This window comes from Takifugu rubripes, chromosome 17 (genome assembly GCF_901000725.2).
Source record: "Takifugu rubripes chromosome 17, fTakRub1.2, whole genome shotgun sequence".
NCBI lineage: Eukaryota > Metazoa > Chordata > Actinopteri > Tetraodontiformes > Tetraodontidae > Takifugu > Takifugu rubripes.
In genome coordinates, this window is record NC_042301.1 from 6231018 (window position 1) to 6243440 (window position 12423).

At 44.6% G+C, this 12423-nt stretch overlaps 1 protein-coding gene across 1 annotated transcript; it reads right to left on the reverse strand.

Moving 5' to 3' along the window:
- Positions 1-6: 6 nt before the first annotated feature.
- Positions 7-12400, reverse strand: polq (polymerase (DNA directed), theta). The gene is made up of 36 exons (XM_029850892.1): positions 12073-12400; positions 11894-11996; positions 11755-11818; positions 11428-11665; positions 11070-11314; positions 10710-10886; positions 10497-10627; positions 10233-10389; positions 10052-10163; positions 9773-9974; positions 9448-9589; positions 9223-9360; positions 8934-9146; positions 8673-8815; positions 8411-8591; positions 8139-8281; positions 7839-8032; positions 7580-7704; positions 7058-7301; positions 5471-6887; positions 3999-5394; positions 3645-3785; positions 3366-3568; positions 3049-3256; positions 2769-2962; positions 2568-2696; positions 2324-2498; positions 2114-2237; positions 1845-1945; positions 1602-1684; positions 1425-1526; positions 1228-1339; positions 1035-1159; positions 818-953; positions 627-733; positions 7-526 (listed from the first exon to the last, which is right to left on the reverse strand). The coding sequence occupies exons 1-36, from the start codon at positions 12141-12143 to the stop codon at positions 413-415; spliced, it is 7890 nt and encodes a 2629-aa protein (XP_029706752.1). The 5' UTR covers positions 12144-12400; the 3' UTR covers positions 7-412.
- Between the last annotated feature and the right edge of the window lie 23 nt (positions 12401-12423).

The following is a 12423-nucleotide window of genomic DNA, read 5'->3' on the forward strand; positions in this document are numbered from 1 at the left end:
TAATTCTAGAATCATATTTAATGGTTTTCCCAAAATAAATTTTGCTTTGTACAAATTGGCACAATAATTTGGGCCAATGTCAGAAGTGTAAAACAATTGTTCACAAGTTAAAATGGGGTATTATGTGATTATGACAGACAAGTATCTGATGTTTCAACAATAAAATGTCAAATTTCAAGATGTCAGCAGCAGATTCTCTTTCTTTGACATTTTTGTAGCACAAGGTTATCACAAACAAAAAAATCTCAGGTTAAATGTAGAGGCTGAAAATACATAAATACTTTCAAAAGTTCATTCAGATCATCTGCCATTTCTTGCATTTAGTGATTGATACTGTTCTCATATTTAAAAATACATCTCTTAAGTTTTGGCTTGAAAATAAATGCTTATCAGTTAAGGTTGATCATTGAGGTTAAATATCGAGGTCCTCCAGGTCACCCCAGCTGGGGCCTACCTTCACTTTGGCCTTCAGCTTGACGTAGAGTTTAACGGCCGTCTCCATCTCCCTCTTGACGATCTGAGCAACCTGACAGAAACACACCAGCAAAGCGGTTTACAGCTTTTTGCACGTACATTTGTATAGGAAATCCCAGAAGCCCCCACCCTGTGGAACATTAGGGACATACCTGGATGACATCATCTTCTGGGGTTTCATAGATGAGCTCGTCGTGCAGCTGCAGAATGAAGTAGCCCCCTCTGAGCTGAGAGGTCACAGTCCTGCACTGACTGTTGCCTGCAGCACAAAAGGGATTTCAGCAGATGTGACGAGCGTCAACACAAACCTATATTTATTCTTTAGAGTGGGACAAGAGTGGACCTGTGGGTGAGTGCTGGTGAGACGGTGGTGCAGCCGGGTACGTCTGTCTGAGTCGCTTTTGGATGTTGACAGTAGCCAGTTTAACGATGTCTGCCGCTGATCCCTGTACGCTTGTGTTCACCGCCTGTCGCTCAGCCTGGTGGAGAAACAATCAGGCTGAGAAGAGTATGCCGACTGCTGTCAATGCCTTGGGATTCTGGGGGAGAAATGCGCTTACGTGCGCTTTCACGTGTGCATTTGTGTTGGTTATCCCAGGTAGGTATCTCCGCCGACCCATCAGAGTCTGAACGTAACCGTTCTTTCCACAGTTCTTCACGGTTTCTTTCAGGAAGGCGTTTATCCCTGAAAGAGGAACACAGGTGTCTGAAAGGAGTAGGCGAAAGCTTTCCAAGATTCTGGCAGCAGCTCACCTCTGTATCTGGTCTTGAAGGTCTCGATGTAACATGCTGCCTCATTCTCCTCCACTCCCATTTGCTCCCCCAGAGATTTTGCTCCCATTCCGTAGATGATACCATAACAGATCTGCAAAGAGCGGCACACGTCATCGGTCATCGCATGTTGGAGTACCAATGGGTTCGTTCTCATCGCCTTTCCCTTCTGGTTGTACCTGTTTCGCCTGTTGTCTGAGACCGTCGGTCACAGAACCTGGGTCAACATTTTTCCACTCTGCAGCAATGCATCGGAACACATCTGCCCCCCCGTTTAACACCTGAGGAGATGATCGCTTTTGTCAGGAACGTCTTTACACAGCGGTCAACTTGTTACTCGCGCTGGAGACACCGACCTGTAGTAGACGCTGGTCCTTGGAGAGATGAGCCAACACTCGCAACTCTAGCTGTGAATAATCAGCAGCCAGTATCATCCCACCTGTGAGATGGATGCCATTTATTATAGTTTCAAAGAGCAGCGGCAATAAAAGGTTCACCTGAACCAACAAATGCAAAACAAAAATAGACAAGAATACAAATTTTAGAATCTACTTGATTACTGAATTCCCCTGAAACAACAGATGTATCTTTGCAGTAACCTGAGAAGGGCACAAAGGCGAGTCTCATGCTGATGGAGAAAGCAGGGCCTTGTTCTGCCCCTCCAGCTGCACCTGAAGGCACCACAGAATGCCTATTCTTTCTGTAACATTAAGAGAACAAAAAAATCTGAAGCCAAGCATCAAAACATTCACTCATGATCATTGACAGTTACGGTATTTGTCACAATTTGATGACTAGTTAAATACATTTGTGAGGATAATCAGGCTTTGCTATAATCCAAGGACCATGGTCTCAGGTGCAGATTTACCCTTTCTTGGTGATTACGTGGCAGCTGTCGTGTGAAGGTGGGCTCTTGGACACAACTGAGGCCATTTGAATCTCAAAGTCTTTGGGGACATTCTGTATGTTAGGTTCAGTGAAGCTCACTCTACCTGGGAGGAGAAGAAGGCCGGGTCACTGCATCCTGTACATCTACTTCATTCTGAACGCAACGACAGAACATGTGATTGCCGATTACCTGTGGCGGTGTGCGTCTGGGCGATGGGGTATATTCTGTCCATGGACAGTTTGGAGTGGTGCTTTTTCTCCCTCTGGAGCGGGAAGACCACTTTAGTCAGTGCATTAGTGATCCGCCTCCACTCCAGAATCACACCTGGCAGCAGGTGCAAAGGCCGAAGCTTCTCCAGAACATCCTGCCAACAATTATTACTTTAGTTAACAAATAGAATTAGATAAGTAGGCAAGATAAGTCAAGACATCACCTTGGTGGTGCTGAATTGCTTTCCAAGACGCACTCTGCCACCACCTCTCTTGCCATAACCAAGAGTCTTTTTACTTTTGGGGCCATTCACGTCACCATTTGGAGGGAGATGAAGCTCTAGGAATAACACCTATAAAGGTGTGAACAGATCAGTTTAGGAAAATACTCCTTCAGAACAAAGCAACTCAACGTGGCATCGGACCTGCGCCACGTCATCGATGCTGGTGAGGGAAAAGCTGTGTCCTGCCAGGCTGTAAGCCTCCGATTCCAGAGCTGTGAGTTTGTCTTGCATGACCTGTTTTTGCCTTTCACACTCTGCAGTGCTGAAGCCCACTCCATTTAACTCCAGCAGAGCCAAGCACACCTGAGAAGGCATCTCCACGCTTCTGAAATGCTCTGACACATACACACACAGCTTCAAATCCACTATAAAGCTAAAAGGGCGGGAAAAACGAATGTGTACTAGTGTTTGATTTCAGTACCGAGCACGCCGTCCTTCTGTAGCAGCCCGGTCAGATGGCTCATGACAGCGTATGTGAGCACGCTGGTAATTGATGCCCTGATTCGAGGACAGTGTGTGTGCGAGTTCCCTAGTCCACCTAGCAAAGTTAACTCTTCAGGACAGTAGACGGTGACCATGTTGGGTAGAGTCCGTTCCTCACTGCCAGGATCTACCAGCCAGCAAGCAACCTATGACCGACAGGCAAATTCACGTGCTGTGGATTTACATAACATGACAACATATGAATCTAATTAAAGATGATGTGATATTAGCCCGACAAAGAATGACTTCCCTCACCTTTGGATCTTCACAGCTTCCCTCTAAGCTGATGCCACAGCTCAGGACGAGCACCTTGTACACGTGAATGATGTCATAAGTGATAAGCACCGGGCCTCTGTGATCTGCTGATGGCTGACCCAGACGGGTCTTCACCTGCGCCAGCTTCTCCTCCAATGCCAAATCATCATCCAAGGGTGGAGGAGCCAGACTGGAGCTTAAACCTGAGCAGCACCAGACAGAAGAAACTCAGGAACGGCTGCTGGGTTAAGCTGTGTGCATGTATGTCTGCGTCTTTACCTGTGCTCTGCTCCCGCTGCAGGGAGACGTAGTATGAATCTCTGGATCCCCAGCAGACAGCCAGACCCACCAACACCAATCCGTCACTATCTCTTACTGGAATCCCATCGACTCCGTGGAGCCGCTGGTGAGCTGCTGATGCTAGACAGGAAACACATATACAGGTGAGGTAACATTTTTGACAAGGTACAGACCAGCCAACACACATGAAGCTCCTAGATTCAAGATTAATTAATAATACAAAGGAAAATTTGGATCAAAGATTTCACCTGAAATCTTGAACACGTTTTAAAATGCTCCACATTCATGCAATGTTACTGAACGCAATGTCATTTTAAGATGTTTGTGAGTTACCTTTCTGCTGTCTGGGTTCCCTCTTCTCACAGGCCAAAGCCAAAGAGTATCGTTCCTTTGTTTTCCATTCCTTTATAAAAGTCTCAAAGAGGCGTTTATCACTTGCTATGTCTATGATGGAGAAGGTTCCAGAAGAACAAAGTGATACATCCTGGGACAGCTGAAGAGTAAATCCTTCATCATCCACAGGTGATTCTACATTAGATGGAGCTTTAGGCTGGGGAGAAGATGGAGAAGCATGACCTTTGTTCATACTAATGCTCTGCTCATTGTGCAGTTTGGGATTTGGAGAAGGAAACGTTTTCAGTTGCTGGTGTTTCTGGTTGCTATCAGATGAAATATTAGTCTGCTCTTCTGGCTGATTTTCCCTGTGCCCGGGCTGAGTTTGGGGACATTTCGTGACAGCGGGTTTCCGCTGCAGGAGGGTTGAAGGAGTTGACTGCTTAAGCGGTGGAGTGGCGAGAGGTGACTGGACAGATGAGGTGGTCAGTTTCACCCTGGGTGTGACAGGTGGCCTCTCTTGAGTTGGGGGAATAAGATCATTGGCTGAACCTGGTCTTCCTGTTGCGTCTTCAAAGTCAAGTCCTAACAGCTGTTCCTCGTGAGAATCACTTTCAGATGCAGCTGTGTGCTCGTTGCCTCTCTTGCTGACCCCCTCTATAGAGGCTTGAGGGAGATCAAGAAATTGTGCTGCGTGTGCAGGATTGTTTGCAGCGGCGATCGGACAGGGCTGGTCAGACATACTTGGCCAGCGGTCGAAGATCTCTTGCAAACCGGGGCTGCAATATAAAGTGTTTTCGGGTGCATTCTGGACAAGCGGGCATTTATAAAGGGCGATCTTTGAACACATTCCTTCCGCTATCTGTTTCTCTTGAATTCCACTCTGGTCATTGTCTGAGCTGTCCTGATTGGCTTCCAGGGGGGTGGTGATGGGGTTCGGGCTTGGTTCTGATGTCTTAGGCAGACTATTCTGTCCACCAGGTTGTTTCTCTTTCTCATGTCTTGCTCTGTGCTCTTTGAGACTTCTCTCTGCACATTTGAGCACACTGCCTCTCTCCAGAAAGTATTCACCCACTAACAGTGAGTCCCCCCACTCTGATAGACTGAATGAGGATTCACCCCAACGGATGGCCTCCTGCTCTTCTGCCTCCTGATTAGCGAGAAGCTCATTGCGTCTCCTCTGGTCAGCCACTCCAATAGAACTCTTTTGTCTGACTTCCTGATCATTCGCTTGCTCCTCCTCTGACTGGTCAGAGACTTGATGTGGGCTCAGACCTGCCAGTAGAGCGCTGTCATTTAGGCTCTCGAAGAGAAAGCTACTGCTGCTGTTGAAAATCTTGGAGGCAGATCCGTCCTCCTTAATACCTTCTTTATCAGCACATTGACTGGTAGTAACCTGCAACGAAATGCATATTAATATGATCACAATCACAAACATATGAATATAAACAGTTATGATTCAGGTTATTCACCTCCTGACTGTTGTTAAGAAAGAACTCCATTTGGCTATCTGTGATAGAAATGCTTAATCTAGAACATCCATTGTCACGTTCAAGCCTGTTACTTCCATCGCTCGTGGCCTTATCCTGCCCTTCCTCAGTAACCGCATTTTCCTCCTCTCTTATATTTTCTGTCTCCACCGAGCACTTCCTACCAATACCATCTCCACCTCCCTGTTGTGATGCCAGCTGAACAATCATTTTTTCCGTTTGAGTGTCCAGTTCAAAGCTGTCTCCGAAACTCTCCCCTTCTTTGTCATCAGCGTCCTCATCTCTGTCATATCCGACATACAGCTCAGGGGACGAAAAGGTATCGACCTCTGTGCCCTCTATCCTCCTTCTCTTGGCTTCAGGTAGGAATGTACTAGGGGGAGGAGACAATGACAGAGGAGAAACCTGTATGCTTGTGCTTACAGGAGCAGAAGCTCTGGCAGGAGTTTGAGCTGGTGACACCTGACCTTCTGGTTCTGAATCCTGGACTAAAGAACTTCCTGCAGGTGCAACCTGAACATTTACTTGCAGGCTTCCGTTGGTCTGTATGGACTGAAGGACCTTGTTTAGGACTCTTGCATGCTTCAGTCTACCTGGATGAACAGGTGAGGCAACAAGACTCGTGGTTCCATGTCGCTCTGATATGTTTGGAGCTCTGAATCGAGGGGGAGCTGCGGGGGACAAAGAGGGCGGAGGACGTGATATCAGCTCAGGGAGGGGGCTTGATATGATCTCAGCCAGTTCTTGAGTAAGGCTCCTTTCATGAAGAGGATGGTTGACTTGAATAGTCTCTGATCTCAGTGATAAAATCCCTTTACTTTTGTTCATTTCATGGTTTTGTCTCTCTATTGGTTTATTTGCATCGTCTTTGGCATTTATGCCAGTGCTCTTCGTGTCTTTGCAACTTTGCCTTTGTCCTGTTTCTGGCTCTGTCTTGTCTTTGTGCTCATCTAAATATTTGTTCACTATAATTTCACCAGGCTCCGAATCCTTCTGCTCTTTCGTTGATTCGATCTTCATCGCCTTGTTCTTGTGTTTATAGTCCACTTTATTCTCTTTCTTACATTTGTCAGTGCCATTACAATCCATGCTCCTGGCCGTGTTTCTGTCTTGCTCATCTTTAATACTGTTCATCTGCTCTTCATTTGGACTTGTAGATGTGATATGGACATTGTTTCTATGGCTGTCGGGGTTATCCATAGCCTCTGGTGGAAGAGTCGCTGGGTCCCACCGGATGCCTAACAGGGCCAGGTCTTCCTGAAGCAGCAGCCTGGCCTCTGATACAATCTCAGCAGCGGCCTCATGTTCTGTAATAGCACGTCCACCGGTGACCCAGACACAGCGGAGGTTGCGCCTCTCAGCTGCCTCCACCTCACTCTCATCCACTGCACGCTTGGAGCTGAAAAAGAGAATGTTTAACTCTAGCTTTACATCCTTGATAACACTAAATCCCTTTTCATAATACAGACTGATAATAATGTCACCTTTTTGGTTTGTATTTACATGGTAAGATACAGATGCGTTTGCTTAGTGTGAGGCTGAATGACACTTGGTAGCAGCTACGTTTACCTCTTAAATGGAACTGCATTTCTCAGGGCCTTCTCCACCTCGGCAACAGTAGCCCTGGCCAGTTCAGAAACAGTACACAGGCCTTGTGCATACAGCGTTCTTGCCCGTGGTGCATTAAGAAGGGAAATTCTAACAAGGTCGACCAGCTCTCTCTGGATTCCAAAGCTCAGCCTGGTCTGGTACTGAGACAACAGCAGTTCCATGTTGTGCCAGCCCAGACGCTTGCAGAACACCGTTACCATACCTGGAAGAAGAGCGGTGGCTTTGTAAGGTGCACAGTTGTGTGTCTGTTGTACTAGAGTTATAAATGCAGAATTTCTTTATCTGAAAACACCACATTTACAATTACACTTTGTCCTGATTATCCTGCTCAAGCAACTTTGCTGAAGAAGCAGAGTGGCCTGAGGCAAATATATTCAAATGTCCGCCAATGGAATGAAGTCTAGGCTGCATATCCACTTAAAGAGCTCCTGGTTTTTGTATTATGTATCAAAGAAAACGATTGTGAATCTCAATATGCACCTGCATAAGTGGCGGCAGATTGTTGGAGAGACTGCAACTGCCCACGGCTGCAACTGTATTTAGATGCCACTGTTCCTAATGGCACCTCATTCACCAAATCATGAAGCACAAGAGTCGTGAAAAACCTATGGCAAAGTTAAAATTAAGGAATGTGAATCACACACAAGTGTTCAGTTGCTACTAGGTGTGTGCCAACATTTATTATGATGATGCTATTTGCTAATTGTAATGTAGGCATGGATGCCATGTGTGAAAATACCGTTTATGGACAGCCATCTGTCTTCGTTGCTTCTCCGTCTTTGCAATAAGTTTTCCACTGACAGATCGTGCAAGAAATCCTTCCTGGACGCCTACCAGCTCTGCCACTCTCTTCATCGATGATGAGAGTTGTTCCCAAAGACAGAAGAACTGATACCAGTCTATGGTAGTCCATTCTGCATATAGTGGTGTGATCTGAGGGGCATAAAGACATAAATGCTATTCTTTAGAGGTCTGCTGCTGTACTCGGAGAAATAAAAGAAGTTAAATAACTTGGGACAAAAATACATTATTTGTGTACCAGATACAATATGTGCAGATCATTTTCTAATACAAAACCCTTCATGGCTCGCTGGAGATCTGCAAATACAGCCAGAGACTCAGGAGGGGAGAGAGAAGAGGAAAGGGTGGCAGCACCAAGTTGGGTGGGACAGTAGAGCTCCTCTAGATGAACAGAAACAGAAAAATTATGTTTACCTTGTTCAGTAGATTTTATAATAAAACACAATGAATTGATGTAGAAAAAGCTTTTTAATGACTCCTAGCACACACAAAAAATGTAAGAGGTGGAACCTTCTCCTATTTTCTGGATACTGATAAATTCGTTGTCCATCAGCCATTCAACACAGGCCTCAATGGCTCCTTTATTGGTCTCTTCCTCTAATTCCTCTAATTTCGAACTGGCAGCCAGAAGTGAACATGAAGCGTATAGCCTGACATCCTGTGGAGTGCTGGCAACGCCACCAACAATGATCTGCAGGTTAGGGAAAAAACATGTATTTTTGTCAGGAAAAACTATTAAGTATTAGAAGGTGAATCTATAGTGAATTTATACCTCTAGGATGGCTCGTAGCATGCTGGTAGTTACTCCTTCTCCCTCTCTTCTCACCAGGCAGCTACTGATTGGCTGAAGAGACCCCTTGAGAAGGCTAATACCATTGTGACGTTCAACCTCCTTGCAGACCAGCAAGCTCTCACCTGAAATCAAAAATACAGCCAAAAGATGTGTAAGATGCCCTTCTTTATTATTATCTTTCAAAGTCAAGAACAAGACTGTTTTTTCTCTCTTTAAGCTATTTTAACATAACTTTGTTACCTATTGTGTCCACCCCCTTTCTTCCAGCACGTCCAGACATCTGTTTGTATGTGAGTGGGTCCAGTAAGTGTCCGTTGAAGGTGGGAGTTCGAATGATGACCCGCCGAGCTGGGAGATTAACCCCTGAGGAGAGGGTGGAGGTGGCAGCCAGAACTCTGACCAGGCCCTGGCGAAAGGCTCCCTCTAGCACATCACGCTCATCAAAAGTCAAACCTAATCCAGAAAAAGTGATTTTAATCATACGCTGAGAAAAGTTGGTGTGGTTATGGAGCTGTGTAAGTGTGCTCACCTGCGTGGTGGAACGCCACCCCCCACGGTACAGTCCTCTGTAGGATTGAGTCTAATCCAGCTGGAGTCCGTCTCAACTGGGCTACAACATCCACTAGTCCCTCCTGATTGAGAGGCACAGGTGGAGGTTCTGCCTCACCTTGATGTCCGTGGAGTAACAGTGTTATTCTGACTTTTGAACTAAATGGGAATTAAATGTAAGTTACAACCCTGAAAATTCAAGTACCAGAATTCCTGAGATTGTAGAACTCTCTGGCAATGCTGTCGGCCAGTTTCTCACACCAGTTCTTTGAAGGGCAGAAGAGCAACACTGAGCAGCCCTCTCTTACAGTCTCATAGCAGAGGCTCACTATATGGTCATCATCCCCCTTTACAAAAAAATGCAATATAAATATGATTATTTGAAGCTTTAATATTAGAACAATTTAGTCAAATGAGTTTCAAAGATGTCTAATAAATGCATACATTTAACTATTAAAGTCCTTAAATATATTGCCTGACCTTTTCAACTATTTTTCCACAGCATATGTAACGCAGCGGCTTTCACTTACCTTAATGTTAAGTGCAGGAACAAACTGTCGGACCACAGAAAGGTGCTTGCCGTAGATATTGCAGCCCACCTTGAGATATTCGTGCAATGGTACGGGTCTGTAGTTCGTCTGGTAAAGCTCTGCACCTAACCAGCTAGCCAAGAGAGAGAGGTTGGGCAGGGTGGCACTCATTCCAATGATTTGTATACCCTCCAAGAAAGACCTGCAAGTACAGGTGAACATATTAATGTAGGTAAAAGAAGGGGGGGGGGGGGGAAGACCCATGTTATGGATACAAACCCAGTAGTGTTCTGCTTCTGTGCAATATAGCAAATCTTGGTTAACAGCAGTTCCAGTAGGTATCCTCTTCCAGAGTCACCCACCATATGTAACTCATCCACCACCACCATACCTGGTGGAAAAATCAGACGTTCATATCACAGTGACACTGGGTGTAGCAAAACAAAAATTGTATTTTTACCAAGTAAAGCCATATTGTCCTCCTCAATGAGTCTGTTAATAAGGGAATTGGCTTTTTCTATAGTGCAGACAGCCACATCCAGCGAGGTGAATCCCCCCGCAGCTGAAGTGCTGCCCATATATCCCTCCACACGAACTCCTGCCTCTTCAAACACACTCTACATTGTTTAAAATTAGAGGAAATGTAGATTAATAAATGACAATCAGCTTGATGTCAATGACAACATGCCTGTTTGAGTTTCTTTCTGGGTCAATGGTGCCTCACCTGTAGGTAATGCATCTTCTCTTTAGCCACGGAGACGAATGGAAGAATAAAGAGAGCTTTTCTTTTTGTTTCCAACACACGTTTCAACATCAGGAGCTCTGACACCAGTGTTTTTCCAGCACTTGTTGGGGCTAAAAATATTGAAGATAAAGCTTGAATTGCCTTTGAATAATAATGCTCAGATCATTTTAGGGTGACTGAGTGATTTCCTACCAGAGTATACCAAGTTAGCGCCCTGCAACACCTGGCCAACAGTGAGACATTGAGCCTGCCATTCAAACATGTGGGTGACCCCATGCTTCTTGTATCGCTCCAGAACAGGCTTAGGTAAACCCCAGCTAGACAGCAGCAGCTTTTCTTCGTGACCAGTTGGAGCATGCAAAGACGTGGCTAAAAACGAAATCAAATACATAATGGTGTGAAGATCATATTATGATAAATGACAGTACATATTTTAATCAGATTGTTGGATTATTAAATACACAAACCTTGTGTACTCTATTAATTCTACATTGTCTGTTCACACCACACACTGCAGTGACATATATTCAATGACATATAAAATGCTCTTACCTGGCTGAGGTAATGTGTCATTGAGTGGACTGAAACTTAAGCCACTTGGGGCTGTGAGCACAGAGGCTGACTGATTCTGTAATGATTGCTGAAGTTTGGCCTTCTTCATGGCTGCTGCAATGCAGGTGGGACTGAACAAGATGTAGTCAGTGGATACATTCAATGGTGTGTCAGCCTCTGTGTTTGTGTCACTTTTATCTTTGAAACAAGGAGAATTCTTTCTTCTGTAAGTCACTGTTTGACCACTGAAACACACAACGTATTTTTGAATAAAAATACATTCTCAGAGAATGAAAATTTAAAAAAAAAAATTAAAAAGCCAGTAGTGATGTAGAGGATGGTCATGAGTGACACTCACTGGTTAGAACTGCCTTTATTTTGAGCATTTATTTCTTGGCAAAAGTCTTTCGTGCTGAGAGAGGCAGCTGAAAACTGTGAGTTCTTAGCACCATTTTGTACCAGATCCGCATCTTCTGAATCCTCACTGAAGAGAAGTCTCTGAGCAAGTTGTTTGAAGCCTGCTCTCGATCCTGGTCTTTTAAAATCAGCACAATTGCCTCCAAATCTAGAAAGAGGTGCTTGATCACCCTCTTTCTCTGCAATAAGTGATTTTGAGAAAAGAAATAAGATATCAGATTATTCTGGCTCTTTCTGTGCAGCTGCTGCTCATGACATGGACAATTACCTGCACGTTTTGCAGGGTCCAAAGCATCCACTTGTTGCATCACTTCATTAAAAGCTTCCTTATTCTAAAAATAAATAAATAAATAGATTTAAGTTGTGTTATGTTAATTTAAAGTTTGATTTAAAATAAAGTTGCATACCATAACGCTGTCTTTGTTAGTGTTGTCTGTTTTTTTTATTTTGCCTGATGGGTGACTGGTTTTCTGACGTGGTTTATCTTGTGGGTCATCGGGAGCTTGGAAGCTTGCATAAAAATACATAATAATCACACATTTGAGTGCCCAACCAGGAATAATTACCTTATGAAACGATAACTTACCCCCTTTTCTTCTTAATCTGGTGCTGCCCCATGTAGCTCTTTTTTTTCTGGGGAGGAATCGAGGAGCTCATCGCGAAACTCAGCCCCCTTTGACAGCTGATAACTAGATGCGTAAATGTTTATTAACATGACATCAGTTTTAAAAAATCACAAGACTTTGTAAACTCCACATCAACAGTGTAAAAAGTGCAGGAAACGAAGAATGGATTGCAAACGTCAGAAAAATAAAACTATTTAGACTGTAAAGTATGAACATTTTCCGCCAGACTCATCTGAATCATCCGGACATCTAAAAATTCCGCGTTGGGTACTTCGATGTTCCGCAAAAAACAGTCCGACGGGAAACACTTG

Coding starts and splice junctions, on each gene's coding strand:
- polq (XM_029850892.1), bottom strand. CDS start 12,143: ATGAGCTCCTCGATTCCTCCCCAGAAAAAAAAGAGCTACATGGGGCAG. Junction 1,946..2,113: donor CACGTAATCACCAAGAAAGG/GTAAATCTGCAC, acceptor TTAATGTTACAG/AAAGAATAGGCATTCTGTGG. Junction 1,340..1,424: donor TCAGACAACAGGCGAAACAG/GTACAACCAGAA, acceptor CGCTCTTTGCAG/ATCTGTTATGGTATCATCTA.